Below are 20162 nucleotides of genomic sequence, written 5' to 3' on the forward strand. Positions count from 1 at the left end.
TAGTCATGTGAAAAAGTAAGAGTGAGTACACCCCTTTTTCAACATATTTGACCAGGCAAACATTAGAATTTCATTGACATAGTGCCTACACATAAAGGTGATATACTTGTACAAAACACAAAGAAATTTTGATGTTCAATCATGTATTCAACAAAAATATCAAGAAATACAATGGGGAATGGTGAAAAGTCAAGAGAGTATACATAGTTACATACTGTAGTTTGGCTGAAAAAAGGCACAAGTCCATCTAGTTCAACCAATAGAAGGAAAAAATAAATACAGATATATAAATATTCACATATACACTGTACTGATTTTCAGCTTCCATTTTTACAGAGCTAAGGAAAACAATCATTCATTTTTTATGAATGACAGGCCTTGGATTGCTTATGCTACTTGATGTAGCAAACAAGATTGAAGGGGGGGCTCTTGGGGGAACCATATCAAAGTATCAATCTAAAAAGATTTTTAGAGTGTAATCCACTGCAAAATAGCAAGATCTGAGTTTGTTTAAAATATAAGGAAGGGCCTTAGTCGGGGAGGTGACCAAAAACCGGATGGTCACTCTGACAGAGCTCCAGCATTTCTCTGTGGAGAGAGAAGAACCTTCCAGAAGAACAACTATTTCTGCAGCACTCCACCAATTAGGCCTGTATAGTAGAGTGGCCAGACGGAAGCCACATCTCAGTAAAAGGCACACAACAGCCCATCTGGAGTTTTCCGAAAGACACCTGAAAGACTCTCAGACCATGAGAAACAAAATTCTCTGGTCTGATGAAACAAAGATTGAACTCTTTGGCCTGAATGGCAAGCATCATGTGTGGAGGAAATCAGGCACCGCTCATCACCAGGCCAATACCATCCCTACAGTGAAGCATGGTGGTGGCAGCCTCATGTTGTGGGGATGTTTTTCAGCAGCAGGAACTGGGAGACCAGTCAGGATTGAGGTAAAGATGAATGCAGCAATGTACAGAAATATCCTTGATGAAAACCTGCTCCAGAGTTCTCTGGACCTCAGACTGGGGCAAAGGTTCATCTTCCAACAGGACAATGACCCTGAGTACACACACAGCCAATATAACAAAGGAGTGGCTCTGAGACAACTCTGTGAATGTCCTTGAGTGGCCCAGCCAGATCCCAGACCTGAACCCAATTGAACATTTCTGGAGAGATCTGAAAATGGCTGTGCACCGACGCTCCCCATCCAACCTGATGGAGCTTGAGAGGTCTTGCAAAGAAGAATGGGAGAAACTGCCCAAAAATAGGTGTACCAAACTTGTAGCATCATACTCAAAAATTTTTGAGGCTGTAATTGGTGCCAAAGGTGCTTCAACAAAGTATTGAGCAAAGGCTGTGAATACTTATGTATATGTGATTTTTTTTTCATTTTTTTATTTTTCATAAATCTGCAAAGATTTCAAACATACTTCTTTCATGTTGTCATTATGGGGTATTATTTGTAGAATTTTGAGGAAAATAATGAATTTAATCCATTTTGGAATAAGGCTGTAACATAACAAAATGCGGAAAAAGTGAAGCACAGCGAATACTTTCTGGCTGCACTGTATTACTTTGGCTTTCTCCTGACCTTGTTGGTCAGCAGTGTGGCTGACCAGCAGGCTAACAGATCATAGGTTTAGCAACAGACATTTCAATGAAAATTTAAAGACCCATTCTGTGAAAAAATGATCCCTTCTGCCACCCTTCCCACCCACCAGCCTCTAACTAATTGCTATCCTTTAAAAAACTGCCTGTTAAAAAGCTCTTTTTTACTTGCTTGTAGCCTTTTCATCCCTGAATCTTCTCTTCTATTTACCTCCTGCATGGGTCCTTATTACATGCATTAAGGTGGAAAACCTTTTGTACTGTAGCAGCCCCCCAGACATCTCCTCTTTTTCTTACCTAAGCCTGATCGTTCCAGCGACAGGGACGAGCACAGCAGCTCCAGCCACTGTCTCGGATCCTCCTTAGATAGATTGATAGCAGCAGGAGCCATTGGGTCCTGCTGCTGTCAATCAAATCCAGTGACACGAGGGGCGGGGTTGAGTCCTGCTGTCTGTGTCAATGGATGCAGCAGCAGCCCACGGGAGCGTGCCTGCACGAGTGCCCCCATGGAATGCCGCACTCTGTGGGGGCACTCAAGAAGAGGACTGGCCAGGAGCGCCGCCAGGAGACCCCAGAAAAGGAGACTTTTTAGGCTCAAGTAATATGCAGAGGTCAGAAATAATAGTATTAAATATACTGTATTTATTAGTATCAAAAAAGTTTTTTTAAAGAAATTAACAGTATAAAACATACATACAAAAAACATGAAAAATGTGGTCTGTGACCACAAGGCAAAAAAAACACTAAATGTGAGTAACAATGTTGTATATAAACCAATCGCCAATGCATTTGAGAGTCCTTAAAGCTCTTTCTTCAGGGAAGTTTTTAACAATCGTAATACATATGGTAATGCCTTGATGAAAATCGGTAATCGGTTCTGTATCACTTGCATGAGAGAAAAAAGGAAAGTGGAAAAACCAGCAAGGCCATCTTCGTCTGCTTTCCATGGATGGATCCTTGATGGGGTGTGTGAATCCATTCTTTGCTAGGCTCATATAACGTGGAGTCTATCTATCCGGTAAAGGCACAACTTTTATACTTCACGGTGGAAGGTGCACTTTGGGTGTCTCTGTTATCCTTTATTCCAGGAATCACGAGGAGTGTTTGGACACTTATATGGACACTTTTCTCTATTTATTATCCAGTTTTATTTATTAGACGCTAGCGCTGCAATCTTTTGTTGTTTTATATGTTTTTACACAAATGTTCTGTTGTGTGATTGCCAGCTGCTTTTTTTTGATTCATCAATATTTTTCTCGAGTATGGTGATACAACATGTGTGAGACTTTTTCAAAGCCTAGCCATATAGAGGGACCCAAAATCCAAAGATCACCTTCAGGCGTTCCAGGGGCATAAATTACACATCTAATTTCCTGACTACCTATCACATTTTTGGGGGCCCTGGAGCAGTCCCAGTTCCTATAAGCCAAACAAGACTATCCTACTGGCATGTGGCTGCCCCTAGGAATGCCATGCTCACTGGCCAGCAAGTACAGAAGGTGATTAGGGACAATATGACTAGTGTGTCGGAGACTAAGGACAATATGACTGGAGTGGCAGTGATCAGGAACACTGTGACTGACGTGGCGGTGATTAGGGACACTGTGACTGGTGTGGTGGTGATTAGGGATACTGACTGGCAGCACTGGTGACATTGTACTGCTGTAGTGGTGATCAGAGGCTGGCAGCACTGACATACAGTTATATCAGAGCAGCAAGCCATTGTACATGATCACAGCAGTATGATGTCACCATAGTGAAACTGCAGTTGCTGTGGTAACAGTATTTAAAAAAATAATATATGTACTTTTTAAAAAAAAAATTTTTTAACATACTGTCACCATAGGAGTGAATTGTCACCATAGTGACACTATACTGCTCGGGGGAGGGGGGGCATCCTCCGAGAATGATGCTGCTCCAGCCTTGCCACATGCATGCAGTGGCAGGGCGGGAAGTAGCTAATTATACCTACTTCTTTACACGCAGATTTGCATACTATTGTTTTCTATGTAATGTCCTCAGCCAGTCCATACTATATAATGACCAAATTTTAACTGGTGGCGCATTATTATCCAACACCAAAAAAGGCAAATAAATGGACCAGATCTCTCTGAAGCACCATGCCTATGATGGCACCTTTCAATTTAATGCAAAAAGCACAGCTGTTGTTCAAAGGCTTTCCCTCCCCCTCATCAACTGCCTTGAATATTCCTTGGGATTTCATGCTGTGGCCTACCGCTGGGCCAGGTGCAGCTCATCTGTTCCTGGAAGCTCCATGCTACAGAAGTTGGCCCCAAGGTAGACAGTCTGTCCGTGGAAGTCTGTGATATAACCCAGTTAAATGACAGGAGGACTTAACATAATTAAATGACAGCTCAGACTGTTTAGATATCCTACTAATTACTGGTTTAAAAGGTATAATTTACAAAAAGTACCCAAAAGATTTAGAGTGGGCCAATAGGTAAAAAAGCATTCCTATTTAATAAAGTAAGCAAAACTGAAAAAAAACAAGAAAAATTGCACAATTGGGCTGGGACTGTGCTAGGTCAGAAGACCAGTGAAGGGTTTAGAGATCTTGGCAGTCATATAGAAGCTGTGGCATCCGGTCATATGACTTGGCCTTATCTTAGAATCAGTCACTTCTTCATGATAGAGCATTTACTCACCAAAAGCATGGGAATTAAAGTGTCATTAAACCCAAAAATTATTTAAATGTGTAGTATTGCATTACATACAGTATCTCACAAAAGTGAGTACACCCCTCACATTTTTGTAAATATTTTATTATATCTTTTCATGTGACAACACTGAAGAAATGACACTTTGCTACAATGTAAAGTCATGAGTGTACAGCTTGTATAACAGTGTAAATTTTCTGTCCCCTCAAAGTAACTCAACACACAGCCATTAATGTCTAAACCGCTGGCATACTAGCACATTATGTGACACCTGAAAATGAAGCCCGCTTCCTTTCAAGCCACCCATTGTGTACAATTGGGTTGCTAGCTGTGATTGGTCACAGTGATCACATGGTACAGACTGGACCAATCACAGCTCATCTGTGCTATGTGATCAGCTCTGCCCATTCACAGCTAATCACAACAAAACAGACTTAATGAATCAATTTCATTCAGTAAAATGCTTGCTTATAACGAAATTCATTGCTGAAAGCAAACAAAGTGTAAAAAAAAAAAAAAATAATCACTTCTGGCCGCATCCATGTTCGCCCCTCTTCCTTCTGGTCCTTATTCAGACAAAAATTCGGACCTAATTCGGACCTGAAATGGTGAACAGGGACGCACCAGACCCCCTGCTGTGCCCCACACCGCACATAGTGTGAACCTAGCCTAAATGTTAAAGTGGTTGTAAACCCACGAAGAAAACAAGCAAAAAAAAAAACCTGCAAGAAAAAAGGCATAATGAGCTAGTATACATAGCATACTAGCTCATTATGTATTACTTACCTTAGATTGAAGCCCCCGCAGCAGTCCTCGTTCACCGCTCCGGCCAGCGACATTGCTCCTGGAGTTACTTCTGGGTATCGCGGACTCCAACGCTGTGATTGGCCAGAGCCGCGATGACATCACTCCTGCGCATGGGAGCCGCCGGTAAAGGCACAGTCTAACTGAACAAGCAGAAAATACCGCGCTGTGATTTAATTAAAATGAACTAATTGATAGTGCTGACAAAAAAATCAAGAAAAATCAAAAAAGCTGCTGCTAGAAGTGAGATACACACAAACATAAATAGGCAATGGGTAGCAGCGCTAAATAAACTTAAAATCACAAATCATACACCAGTGATATTGCAATCAGCAGTATAAAAAGAAATATGAATTGTCCATAAAGTGGGTAGGTAATGCTTCAAGGGTCTACCAAAAGGTTAAAAATACAGTCCAAAATAGTGAAATTCGTCCTCCACCGCACCACCAGTGATAAACCATAAAAAATGCTCGCTTACCAGATGGCAAGCTATAAATGCTTGCGACCTATACCTGGCCAGGGCCTTTATCCAAATGAGGGGCCACAGGAAGATTCCAAGAAAAACCCTTCTAGATGATCAGCATAGGGACCACCAACCTCGCCAGTCACAGACCGTAATAGGCTGGAATATGGTGGCATTCAGATGTTCCCTTTTAAAGAAGTGAGCAGCTGTTAAGGCCCAGCAACTGCTGGTCAGTGTTGCTCCACACAGTAAACGAGTTTCTGTGTGAAATCCTTTAAGTCTAAGAGAAGCTTTCCATGGCCAAACCCCCCTGACTGATTTGGTTCCACCAACAATTCTCTTCTTTCGTCGAGTCACCAGACTAATACCACACAGAGCAGATTCTGCATCTGACCAGCCGGGCTCACCTCTCAGAGGTCCGGAGGCGGGTCTACTGACAGTCTAACTGAAGCAGCGGCACATACTGTCATTGCTTCAGTGCGCATGTGCCAATGACGTCAGCACATGCAGATACAGGGGATATCTCCTAAACCGTGCAGGTTTAGGAGATATCCAGGGTAGCTACAGGTAAGCCTTATTATAGGCTTACCTGTAGCAAAAAGTGGTTTACAACCACTTTGGAGATTTTTTTTACTGTTGGCCAGGAAAATTTTAATGCTTTTGAGTGAAATTTATTTTTTTAAGTTTATAAGCTCTTTAACATAAGTTTTATATATGTGTTTTTAATACCGATGTAGAGTCTTCATTTTACAAGTAACTATTTCAGGGTGAACTCCTATCATATGATTTGCAGAGCACTATGGATTTTCTAAAGTGAGTATCTGCTTTCCTTCAGACTCTCGGTTTGAAACTCTTTACACCCCTTTTGAACTGAACATTTAAATTGGAGACAACTGGGTTGTACTGCCACTTACAGTAGGAATTGTACCTTGGCAAACAAAAAAAGCTGCTATCCAACCATTTCCTCTTGCATCCTTTTCAGACTTTACTGCAGCTGTGGCAGCCTCTAAACCCTTTGCTGCAGATTGGATATGGGATGAGGAGTTATGCTGTTATAGCTCCCAGACTTAAAAAAGCAGAGTTTCTCATCAGTAATGCCTTAACCCAAGAGATTGGACTCTTACATTAAGGTGTTTCAGGACCTCTGTCACAAGTGGGGAACACTGGATTTGGATCTTCTCCTCTAGGTTTACCAGCAAAATGGCAATGGTAGTGGATGTTCTGGTGGCTTGGGGGGGGGTTCAGTACAACCTGGTCTATGCTTTCCTTATCTGGAACCCACTTCTCCTCTACTCTGCAGGATCAATTTGGAGGTATTTTATTGAGTCTCATAGCAATGAATTGGCTCAGATAGTTGTGGCACTCAGACCTCATCAGACTCCTGGCAGAGGCCCCATGGGCTGTTCCAGATTGACCAGATCTTCTGTCCAAGGAACCAGTTTACCATCCTGCTTTATGGTTGCTAATTGTTGAAGCCCAGCCTAAGAGATAAGGATGCTTTTGACTTAGAGATTCCTATGCTCCTGAAAGATAGGCTAGATTGTATAAGGCAAGTAGGGATGAGCCGAACACCCCCCTGTTCGGTTCGCACCAGAACATGCGAACAGGAAAAAAGTTCGTTCGAACACGCGAACACCGTTAAAGTCTATGGGACACGAACATGAATAATCAAAAGTGCTAATTTTAAAGGCTTATATGCAAGTTATTGTCATAAAAAGTGTTTGGGGACCTGGGTCCTGTCCCAGGGGACATGGATCAATGCAAATAAAAGTTTTAAAAATGGATGTTTTTTCAGGAGCAGTGATTTTAATAATGCTTAAAGTCAAACAATAAAAGTGTAATATCCCTTTAAATTTCGTAGCTGTGGGGTGTCTATAGTATGCCTGTAAAGGGGAGCATGTTTCCTGTGTTTAGAACAGTCTGACAGCAAAATGACATTTCGAAGGAAAAAACCCATTTAAAACTACTCGCGGCTATTGCATTGCCGTCCGACAATACACATAGAAGTTCATTGATAAAAACGGCATGGGAATTCCCCACAGGGGAACCCCGAACCAAAATAAAAAATAAAATGACGTGGGGGTCCCCCTAAATTCCATACCAGACCCTTCAGGTCTGGTATGGATTTTAAGGGGAACCCCGCGGCAAAAAAAAAAAAAACGGCGTGGGGTCCCCACAAAAATCCATACCAGACCCTTATCCGAGCACGCAACCTGGCAGGCCGCAGGAAAAGAGGGGGGGACGAGAGTGCGCCCCCCCCCTCCTGAACCGTACCAGGCCACATGCCCTCAACATTGGGAGGGTGCTTTGGGGTAGCCCCCCAAAACACCTTGTCCCCATGTTGATGAGGACAAGGGCCTCATCCCCACAACCCTGGACGGTGGTTGTGGGGGTCTGCGGGCGGGGGGGCTTATCGGAATCTGGAAGCCCCCTTTAACAAGGGGACCCCCAGATCCCGGCCCCCCCCCCGTGTGAAATGGTAAGGGGGTACTTACCCCTACCATTTCACTAAAAAACTGTCAAAAATGTTAAAAATGACAAGAGACAGTTTTTGACAATTCCTTTATTTAAATGCTTCTTCTTTCTTCTATCTTCCTTCATCTTCTTCTTCTGGCTCTTCTGGTTCTTCCTCCGGCGTTCTCGTCCAGCATCTCCTCCGCGGCGTCTTCTATCTTCTTCTCCTCGGCCCGCTCCGCACCCATGGCATGGGGGGAGGCTCCCGCTCTTCTCTTCATCTTCTTCTCTTCTTCTTTTCTTCTCTTCTTCTGTTCTTCATTTTCTTCTCCGGGCCACTCCGCACCCATGCTGGCATGGAGGGAGGCTCCCGCTGTATGACGGCGTCTTCTCGTCTGACGGTTCTTAAATAACGGGGGGCGGGGCCACCCGGTGACCCCGCCCCCCTCTGACGCACGGTGACTTGACGGGACTTCCCTGTGACGTCACGGGGAATGCCACAGGGAAGTCCCGTGCGTCAGAGGGGCGCGGGGGTCACCGGGTGTCCCCGCCCCCCGTTATTTAAGAACCGTCAGACGAGGAGACGCCGTCACACAGCGGGAGCCTCCCTCCATGCCAGCATGGATGCGGAGCAGAAAATGAAGAAGAGAAGAAAAGAAGAAGATGAAGAAGAAGATGAAGAGAAGAGGGGAAGCCTCCCCCCATGCCATGGGTGCGGAGCGGCCCGAGGAGAAGAAGATAGAAGACGCCGCGGAGGAGATGCTTGACGAGAACGCCGGAGAAGAACCAGAAGAGCCAGAAGAAGAAGATGAAGGAAGATAGAAGAAAGAAGAAGCAATTAAATAAAGGAATTGTCAAAAACTGTCTCTTGTCATTTTTAACATTTTTGACAGTTTTTTAGTGAAATGGTAGGGGTAAGTACCCCCTTACCATTTCACACGGGGGGGGGGGACGGGATCTGGGGGTCCCCTTGTTAAAGGGGGCTTCCAGATTCCGATAAGCCCCCCACCCGCAGACCCCCACAACCACCGGCCAGGGTTGTGGGGATGAGGCCCTTGTCCTCATCAACATGGGGACAAGGTGTTTTGGGGGGCTACCCCAAAGCACCCTCCCAATGTTGAGGGCATGTGGCCTGGTACGGTTCAGGAGGGGGGGGGCACACTCTCGTCCCCCCTCTTTTCCTGTGGCCTGCCAGTTTGCATGCTTGGATAAGGGTCTGGTATGGATTTTTGGGGGGACCCGATGCCGTTTTTTTTTTTTTGGTGCGGGTTTCCCCTTAAAATCTATACCAGACCTGAAGGGTCTGGCATGGAATTTAGGGGGACCCCCACGTCATTTTTTTTTTAAATTTTGGCCGGGGTTCCCCTTAATATTCATACCAGACCTGAAGGGCCTGGTATGGAATTTAGGGGGACCCCCACGTCATTTTTTTTTTTTTAATTTTGGTTCGGGGTTCCCCTGTGGGGAATTCCCATGCCGTTTTTATCAATGAACTTCTATGTGTATTGTCGGACCGGCAATGCAATAGCCGCGAGTAGTTTTAAATGGGTTTTTTCCTTCGAAACGTCATTTTGCTGTCAGACTGTTCTAAACACGGGAAACATGCGCCCCTTTACAGGCATACTACAGACACCCCCCAGCTACGAAATGTAAAGGGATATTACACTTTTATTGTTTGACTTTAAGCATTATTAAAATCACTGCTCCTGAAAAAACGGCCATTTTTAAAACTTTTTTTTGCATTGATCCATGTCCCCTGGGGCAGGACCCAGGTCCCCAAACACTTTTTATGACAATAACTTGCATATAAGCCTTTAAAATTAGCACTTTTGATTTCTCCCATAGACTTTTAAAGGGTGTTCCGCGGCACCCCAAATTGTTCGCTGTTCGGCGAACTTGCGAACTGCCAATGTTCGAGTCGAACATGAGTTCGACTCGAACTCGAAGCTCATCCCTAAAGGCAAGGGTCGCGCACTTGGAAGGCATTCTTCACTTGATGTGAAGCAAAATATTATCATTCCAGGAAATACTCTTGGGTAAAATTTTACTTTTTTGCAATCAGATCTTAATCAGCATTTGGCCCTTGATAACCTTTAAAGTATAACTAAAGGCAAAACTTTTTTTGTTTTTATAGTTTTGGATAGAGTGGAGAGGGATGAGAACACCTGTCAGTTTTTATTGCTTTCTGTGCCCCCATTAGAGAGATTCACTCTCTATTTGTCTTGTTTACCATTATCATTGAAAGTGAAAGCCTCTGTGGCTCAGACAGATCCTCATTTAAGCTTATAGGCTAAAAGACGAGATACCACCTTTTCCTATCAAGGTGCACTGTAGTAAGTCTGTAAATGCTTGTTGGGCTTTTCAGCATCAGGCACCTGCTTCTAACATTTGTAAGGCTGCCCTTTGGTCTTCTGTTTATAAGTTATCAGGTGGATGTTCAGGCCTCAGCTGAGGCAAGGTTTGTGCATAAGGTCCTTCGGGCAGCTCTATGAGCTGTAGGGTGCCCCTAGTTTTAAAGTGGGCTTGTTAGTGTCTTAGTTCTCTCTGATTTATTTCTAGTCCCATGTCCTTTAATGAACAAGAAATAATCAGGTTTACCATAAAATTAGTTGCTTGGAGTTCCTTGGAGACACAAGTTCCACCCATCTGTGTTTGCGACTTACTCATTATATTGCTTTTCTACAAAACAGAAGCATTATGGGAGTAGGTGGGGTTATATATGGCTGGCTAAAGGCTCTTTTTTGACAGGGTCCAATTCCCCCTGTGGGTAGCAGGATAGCCCAGTTGTCTCTGATTTGCTTCTAATACTGTGTCCCTTTATGGCTGTTCACACTGAACTGCAGCCCAAACCTCTGCTACCCGCACAGCGATTTGGGCTGCAGATCAGAGCGGAAGGGGGTGATATAATGCGTGTTTTATCGCATCACCCATATCACTTTTTTTAAATAAACTTTATTTGAAGTGTACAGTATGCTACTTTATTCATATAAATGCACATTAGTGCAGTGTAATACACTTCTGTGCAGTTACATGAGGGACTGAACAAACAATATTAAGCAACCATGTTATACCGCTTTGGAACGCAATGTAACATTGCATTCAGGTTTGCACATGACACAAAGAAAACTAATGCTTTCTGTGTGTCATTGCAGATACCTGTGTGAATGGGCGCTTACTGTACTCCCAAGGAATAGATTTTACCGTAAAAAAAAAAAACTTTTTCTTGACTGTTCAGATTCAGTCTAGAGATTTCCTCTGTAGTACTTTTTTATGTTACTAGATGTCCTCCATCTGATGGCCAGCATCATGCAACCTACTTCCTCTGCCCAGGTTGTCTGATACAGCCTCAGCCTGTGACTGGACAGTGAAAAGATATGCAGCACAGTGATGAGCCCAGCCAGCAAATTTATTGGTTGATGTCTTGTGCAGCTTCCGCCTCTCATTCCAGCCCTGCTGGACTGCAAGAGGCTGATGCCATATCACATCCAGGCATTTACACTGCTTGTATTAAAAATGCATTTAATGTTGTATTAATAATTACAGAGCTGCATGATGTGTGTTTTTATATCTTCAGCCTTAGAAGAAAAGTCATTCATGTGGATAAGTAATAAGCTCATCAAGAAGCCCACAGCCAAGACAGAGTCACCATCGGATGTGCAACCACCACCAGTGAAGGTATTAGGGTCTCTGAGGTAAAGGAGAGCGGTTGGGACCGGTGAGAGCAGAGTTGGTGTGGAGAGCTTATGAGGTCCTGGATGTCAGACCTTTACTGCTGCGCATCTTGTATGCTGGTTCTGGTGTTGTCTGGATGTTAGACCTGTGCGGATGCCCATTCCACATGACGCTCAAAGTTTCCAGTTCTGCTTGTTTGGCTCCTTGCTGCTGGCAGGTAGCCCATACCATCTGGTAAGAGTACCCTAATACCTTCACTGGTGGTGGTCGCACATCCAACAGTGACTCTGTCTTGGCTGCTGGCTTCTTGATGAGCTTATTACTTATCCACATGAATGACTTTTCTTCAAAGGCTGAATATTCACTTTTTCCCTTTACATGAACTATCTCACCCCAAGTCCATGCACAAGTGTTTGGATTGTTTCACGTTTCCTTTCAATTCAGTTTGATGGACATTATGTGTTTTTCATTGTTTTTTCAGGTGCTAAATACTGGCTCTTTATTCAATATTGTACTGTTATTTATTGTTTGCATATTTACACACTTGCACTAATCACTTAGCGCTGCACTTTACCCCACATTCTCTTATGCAATTTGTCTAATTGCAGTGTCAGCAGCTCATACAATCTATTAGGTGGCACAGTACTTTTTTTTTAAAACTTTGTTTTTATCTCTGCCTAGAGTTCAAGCTTTGTAAAAAAAAAAAAAAAACTTTTTTCAGGAGAACAGCTACAGTGAGGGAAAAAATTATTTGATCCAGAAAAACGCATTTCAAAAAAGCTATACATTGATTTGCATTTTAATTAATGAAATAAGTATTTGATCCCTATCAATCAGCAAGATTTCTGGCTCCCAGGTGTCTTCTATACAGGTAAGGGGCTGAGATTAGAAGCACTGTCTTAAAGAAGGGTTCCTAATCTCAGCTTGTTACCTGTATAAAAGACACCTGTCCAAAGAAGTAATCAATCAATCAGATTCCAATCTCTCCACCATGGCCAAGACCAAAGCGCTGTCCAAGGATGTCAGGGACAAGATTGTAGACCTACACAAGGCTGGAATGGGCTACAAGACCATAGCCTAGCAGCTTGGTGAGAGGGTGACAACAGTTGGTGCGATTATTCGCAAATGGAAGAAACACAAAATAACTGTCAATCTCCATCGGTCTAGGGCTCCATGCAAGGTCTCACCTCGTAGAGTTTCAATGATCATGAGAACGATGAGGAATCAGCCCAGAACTACATGGGAGAATCTTGTCCATGATCCCCAGGCAGCTGGGACCATAGTCACCGAGCAAACAATTAGTAACACACTATGCCGTGAAGGACTGAAATCCTGCAGTGCCCACAAGGTCTCCCTGCTCAAGAAAGCACATGTACCGGCCCCTCTGAAGTTTGCTAATGAACATCTGAATGATTCAGAGGAAAACTGGGTGAAAACTTTGGCATCAACTCAACTCGCCATGTTTGGAGGAGGAGGAATGCTGCCTATGACCCCAAGAACACCATCCCCACCGTCAAACATGGAGGTGGAAACATTTTGCTTTGGGGGTGTTTTTCTGCTAAGGGGACATGACAACTTCACCCCATCAAAGGGACAATGGACGGGGCCATACACCATCAAATCTTTTGTGAGAACCTCCTTCCCTCAGCCAGGGCATTGAAAATGGGTTGTGGATGAGTATTCCAGCATGACAATGACCCAAAACACACGGCCAAGGCAACAAGGGAGTGGCTCAAGAAGAAACACCTTAAGGTCCTGGAGTGGCTTAGCCAGTCTCCAGACCTTAATCCCATAGAAAATAGGTGGAGGGAGCTGAAGGTTCGAGTTACCAAATGTCAGCCTCAAAACCTTAATGACTTGGAGAGGATCTGCAAAGAGGAGTGGGACAAAATGCGTCCTGAGATGTGTGCAAACCAGGTGGTACTGTCATGTTTTGCGAAGGGGTCAAATACTTATTTCACTCATTAAAATGCAAATCATTTTTTTCCTTTTTTGAAATGTGTTTTTCTGATTATTTTTGTTGTTATTCTGTCTCTCACTGTTAAAATAAACCTACCATTACAATTATAGACTGATCATTTCTTTGTCAGTGGGCAAATGTACAAAATTAGCAGGGGATCAAATATTTTTTTTCCCTAACTGTAAGTATGGACCCTTAAATATGTGAAGGGTACTCAGACCTGTTAGTTGTAAATGAAATTACAAAGTATGAATATTTCATATTAACCTGACAAAAAATGATTTTTTTGTTTTTAATGTTTAATTGTATTTTTATTCATAATTTGAATACAAAACGATAATGTATACTTAACCTCTATACATTCCCTTTTGGTGCTTTTAGTACTTTAAGTTTTAATGAAAAGATGTCTAATCATTATATTGATAGATTACTTACATGATGGTTCTCTGTCTATCTAGGTTTGCGGTCTCTGGTGATGTGCAGCGCCACATTGTCATTCACACAGGAGAAAAACCACACTTGTGTGATATCTGTGGGAGAGGTAATATTACTGATTACACATGAGTGCTGGTGGACTTTTTCTCTGTTCACATTAAAGTAGAGTAACCTGCTTTCCTCATCACTTTGCTAGGTTTTAGTAATATCAGCAACTTGAAGGAACATGAGAAGACTCACGCCACAGACAAACTTTACACCTGTGACGACTGTGGGAAATCGTTCAACATGTACCGCAAGCTCATAAAGCACAGAATTCGCCACACAGGAGAGCGACCGTATAGCTGTATGACATGTGGTGAGTGTCGATCCATGTCCTCCAACATAGACCTTATGGAAAATTCAAAGCTTCACTTATACTACCTGATGGAAGGACTAATATCATGTATATAGCAGAGCACACCTTAAGATCCAAAAGTCAGGAACCATTTGTTTTTATACAAATAGTGCTGTCCTTTTCCATAGCAGCATTCATAGAGCTGTTCACACATTTCCCTGCTACCAAAGGAGCTTACAGTCTAAGGATCTTATGACATTTATACGCACACAGACACACACTTTAGGGTGAGTTGGATGGGAGCCATATAACTTTCCAGTATTTTATTAGATTGTTGAAGGAGACAAAACGGTTCGAGGAGTCCCTCCAAATCATACAAACTCAACGAAGCAAATTCTTCAGCCCCAGTTCACATACATTTGAATTGGATGTGTTTTGAACCACATTAAATTCCAATGGCATGTGAAACAACCTTGGTTTCTATTGTAGCTGTTCACATATATGAGGTGCATCCACAGTGCAAATTGAAAGAGTCATGTACGTTCGGTTCAGGTGCGAATTACAAACTCATTGACTTGTATAGGAATGCTTTTGAATCGCACATGTCATTCATTTGGAACAGTTTTTTACAATTGATTATTGTTTGTTATAATAAAGCTGTGCATTTTTCGAAAATACCGCTGGTGTCATCGTATAAGATATCCTTGTGGATCTATAATCCTCTTCTTTTATGCTGCTTTTGTCTTAGGGGACCACACCTTAAGTATTGTGTTAAGGTGTGACGGTACACACAGCTGTGGGTACCTTTAATTAATGGACTATCCCCCCATTTATTTAGATCAAGATAACGCTTTGGTGATATTTTATTTCTTGATTAATATATGTTGAACATGATTTTGGCAGTTTTTTTCTGTTTCTCTCCCTCTTCGCTTGTGTTGAATGTAAACACAATTGACAAAAAAAAAAAAAAAAAACAGCGTGGGGTCCCCCCCCAATCCGTGCTAGGCCCTTTGGGTCTGGTATGGATTTTAAAGCAAACCCCACTGCAAAAAAAAAACAAAAAAAAACATCCCCCCAAGACCATACCAGACCCCTAAAAAAAAAACATTTGGAAAACCACTATATGATTATACAGGATTTATATAGCGTGGACAGTTTACGCAGCGCTTCACAACATAAGGGCAGACAGTACAATTACAATACAGCTTAATACAGTAGGAATCAGAGGGCCCTGCTCATTAGAGCTTACAATCTAAGAGGGAGGATCAAGAGATACAAAAGGGTAATAACTGTGGGGGATGGGCTGATGGAGAAAATAAAGGTACAGTTGTTAGGTGGGGGCCAGATAGACCTCTCTGAAGAGATGAGTTTTCAGGGATCATCCTAGAAGTGGACAGAGTAGGAGATAGTCAGACACATTGGGTTAGAGGTTTCATAGGATGGGAGAGGCTCTGGAGAAGTCCTGGAGGCAAGCGTGGGGTGAAGTGACAGGGAAGCTAGAGAGCAGGAGGTCTTGGGAGGAACGAAGAGAACGAGTAAGTTGGTATTTTGAGACTAGGTTAGTGATGTAGCTGGGAGTCGAGTTGTGAATGGCTTTGTAAGTTTTTGTTAGTATCTTGAATTTAACTACTTCAATACAGGGCACTTATAAACCTTCCTGCCAAAGCCAGTTTTCAGCTTTCAGCACTGTCGCTGTTTAAATGACAATTGCGCAGTCATGCTACACTGTCCCCAAACAGAATTTTTATAATTTTGTTCCCACAAATAGAGCTTTCTTTTGGTGGTATTTGATCACCTATGCATTTTTTATTTTTTGCCACCAAATATAAAAAATGACCTAAAATTTTGAAAAAACAGTTTTTCTATTGTTTCTGTTATAAAATTTTGTAAATAAGTACGTTTTCTCCTTCACTGATGGGCACTGATAAGGCGGCATCGATGAGGTGGCACCAAGGAGGCGGCACTGATGGGTGGCACTGATATGCAGCACTGATGGGCACTCATGGGTGGCACTGGTGGGCACTGATGGGCACTGATAGGCGACACTGATGGGTACTTATGGGTGGCACTGATAGGCGGCACTGATAGGCAGCACTGATGGGCATTGATATGCAGCACTGGTAGATGGCATTGATAGACATCACTGATGGCACTGGCAGGCATTGGGTATGGGCACTGATTGGCAGCTGCCTGGGCACTGATTAGCATTTCCCTGGTGGTCTAGGGTGGTATACCTGGTGGTCCAGTGTAGTGCCAATCCCTGGTGGTCCTGGGTGGGCATCCGAGGGGGGCTGTACTGATAAACAATCAGCACAGACCCCCCATGTCAAGACAGCAGACGATTGGCTCTCCTCTACTCACGTCTGTAAGACACGAGTGAGGAAAAGCCGATCAACGGCTCTTCCTGTTTACATCGTGATCAGCCGTGATTGGACAGGGCTGATCACGTGGTAAAAAGCCTCCGTCAGAGGGTCTTTACCGACATCGGTGTAGCGGTGTGTCAGACCGAAACACCGCGCCAACGATCGCCGCGATGCACGCCCCCACGGGCACGTGAGGACGGTCGTTCTGGAGGGCCGTCATATGACATCCACCCAGAACAAGAGCCGTGCCGCCCGGACGTCATTTGACAGTGGGCGGCCGGCAAGTGGTTAATTATTTGGGTGAGTGGCAGCCAATTAAGGGATTGGTAGAGAGGGATAGCAGACACTGAGTTGGTTGTAAGGTGGATGAGTCTAGCAGCAGCATTCATGATGGACTGAATAGGGGCTAGCCTATGTAAGGGTAAGCCAATGAGGAGGGAATTGCAGTAGTCGAGATGGGAGATGACCAGAGAGTGAATTAGCTTTGTGGTGTCATTGGTTAGGAAGGGGCGTATTTTGGAGACTTTGCAGCAGTTAAGGCAGCAAGCTTTGGAGTAAATGGATGTTGGGCTGAAAGGTGAAAATTATTACATTTAATCTAACTATGAATTCTTCAACACAATAAATTAGAATTGTATCTCAATCTTTCTACTCTTGTAATCCCATGTAAATTAGCATCCAGACTAGGAGGGGAAGAGGTAGCACTTTAAAGCCTCGTACACATAAGAGTATCGAACGAATGATCGTCCATTTTTAATTTTTTTGCATGCTAGTCATATATAGAAACCCAATAGGTTACTAAAGGTATGAAAACTCTCGTACGACAGAATACAACTTTGGAAGTGATGTATTGTAATGTATTCTTTCATTTCCGAGCATGCGTGGCCTTGGTCACTCGATTTTTTTTTTTGTGCAAATACCATACTAATTACACAAACATTGTTTGTTCTGTTATCACATGACAAAAATTTTCATGATTGCCCCAGTCGGATATTTTCGCCTGAACTGTCGTGATCGGCTCTCGAAAGCTGTGTACTAGCGATCAGATTATCGGTATTTTTCATCCGATTTTCTCAGCATGTGTACTAGGCATTAGGCTGTATAAGGCTTTTCTGCCTTGTACAGTGCTGTGAATCTAATAAATGGAGCACAGAGGCTTGACTAAGCTGTACTGCTTTGACTGCTGTTTAAAAAAAATTATATTGTCAGGGCCTGGATTAGAAAACTGGCTGCTCAGAATTATTAACCATGTATTTGGCAGGTAGGTACCATCCACATACAGTATATATTTTTCAACTGTGTATTTAGCTGCTTGCCTATCTTTCATTTATGTACTTAGGTATACAAGTGCAATGTGAGGTGGGATATTTGAATGCTAGGGGGCCTTGGAGGTGAACAAGTAAGGCAAAGAAACTGGCTCATCTTAATGGTGGCCTCACTAGCTGTTTATACCTTACCTTTCTTTTCACACCCCCGTACCTCTCTTTGACAGCTGGAAAGACAAGTACCTAGCATTTTAGTTCCCCTTCTTCCTGTGACAGTGCTGGGGCTAGAATATTTCCTCAGCACTATTACATGGGACAGTAAGAGTGTCCTTAACCCTGTGTATGCTCTAAGTCGATACCTCAAGCTTAGGCAAGGCTTCCTCTTTTTGTTTCTGGCAGCTGAACATAGTGGGGGTGGGGGAAAAGGGAAATATAAGCCGCCATTAAAGTTAACCTGTTTTTTTGCCCCAAATGGACAAAGCACAGGTCCACTTTAAGTCCTATGGCTGGATCTCTCAGAATAACACATCACATCCAGTATTTGTTTAGTAGGCTTTGGATTCATGAGTGGTCTGTTTACCTTCTTAGCTTTCATTCTCTTTCTTTTTCCAGGTAAGAAGTTTGGTGGTTCTGGAGACCTGCGAAGGCATGTTAGATCTCATACAGGGGAGAAGCCATATAGTTGTGATGTATGCAGCAAAAGCTTCTCCCGCTCAGCTGTCCTCAGACGTCATAAGAAAATGCACTGCAAGGCTGGAGATGGCGATCAGGTCGCAGCAGATGAGTTTGACAATCCTGCAGGATCTTCCAGTTTGGATAAAACTCAGAATTTAGATTCTGTTACACAGAACATTTCTGTAGCTTTTATACAAGATCAGGGGCATTCAGTGGAGAACACAAGTAGTGACTATGAGGGAAGTACAGCAAACGCCTACTGCAAATTACAAAGCATGATTCAGCAAGATACTGGACAGGACAAGAATATCTCGGAGCGTACAAAAGCCGCAAAGTCTCACTTGGCAGACACAGGCGAGGCCTATACATTCACCGAGGTAGAGGTGTCAGAGGACAGTCTACCCTCTGACATATCTATGATACGTTCCTCATTAGTGACTATAGAGAATAACTGCCATGAGTCACTAAATAACCGAGCCTCATCCAATGGATACAGAAGCTCCGATGGCCCTTTCTTCACCAGTATGTCTCTCTGGGGTCTTGCTATGAAGACACTTCAGAATGAAACTGACATGGAACCGTAACTAGTGCAAGTCTCTAGAGTGGATACAAAAACTCCTAAAAACAAAGTATTATTAATCAGGGTACTAAATGCATTATTTTTATAATTCAATAAATCTAAAATATGTATTTCTGGAGTTTTCTGATGCAACAAACATAATCCAACACATTTTTGTTATCAAAGGGCTCCTTTATGGTCAAATAAACAATTGGCTTAGGAGATCCATAGATATGCAATAAAGATGCAATTGCTGTGTAATTCAGGGCACAGTTGTATGAATGTAAGCTGAATGTGACCTCTGACCAGCTGATCTCAGGGGAATAATAATTTATACAAAGTGGATATTTCCAACCAGTCGCTATTGTTCCCCCATGATAAGGCAAGGGGGCTGATTTATTCAAGGATTTGAGAACCCTCAAACAATGAAATGTGTGAAAATTCACTTTAGATATCCAATAGTGAAAAGGAAATTCCTGTTTTCTTATTTCATGTTTATGATTAGATAATTGAAGTAAGCATTCACATATAATGTATGCATTACATATATATTTATATAACACCAGCAATCTACCCAGCACTTTACATTCAAATTAACCCCTACCATCAAGGAACTTACAATCTAAGGTCCCTATCTTGCATGCATACATACACCTACTAGGGCTATTTTAGAGAGGATCCCATTAACATAACATCATGTCTTTGGAGTGTGGTGGAAGGAAACCAGAGTACCTTCGTGCAAGCACTAGGAGAACATACAAACTCCATGCAGATAGTGTCCTGACCAGAATTTAAACCAGGAAGAAAGGGGGGAGGATATGCAAAGAATTTCCAGTACACAAATAGGTAGGCTGAGAGTAGGCATGCCAGCACTCTGAACCAATTACTGCAA

At 42.9% G+C, this 20162-nt stretch overlaps 1 protein-coding gene across 1 annotated transcript in view; it reads left to right on the forward strand.

Moving 5' to 3' along the window:
- The window catches only part of ZBTB49 (zinc finger and BTB domain containing 49), a 91934-nt gene extending 72533 nt beyond the window's left edge, over positions 1-19401 (forward strand). The window contains exons 6-8 of the mRNA XM_073610181.1: positions 14095-14177; positions 14268-14429; positions 18649-19401. Of these exons, the coding sequence (XP_073466282.1) occupies positions 14095-14177; positions 14268-14429; positions 18649-19295 (892 nt within the window). The 3' untranslated portion in view covers positions 19296-19401. The remainder of the gene's footprint in view (positions 1-14094; positions 14178-14267; positions 14430-18648) is intronic.
- Positions 19402-20162: the final 761 nt, after the last annotated feature.

This window comes from Aquarana catesbeiana, linkage group LG01, assembly GCF_042186555.1.
Source record: "Aquarana catesbeiana isolate 2022-GZ linkage group LG01, ASM4218655v1, whole genome shotgun sequence".
NCBI classification, from domain to species: domain Eukaryota; kingdom Metazoa; phylum Chordata; class Amphibia; order Anura; family Ranidae; genus Aquarana; species Aquarana catesbeiana.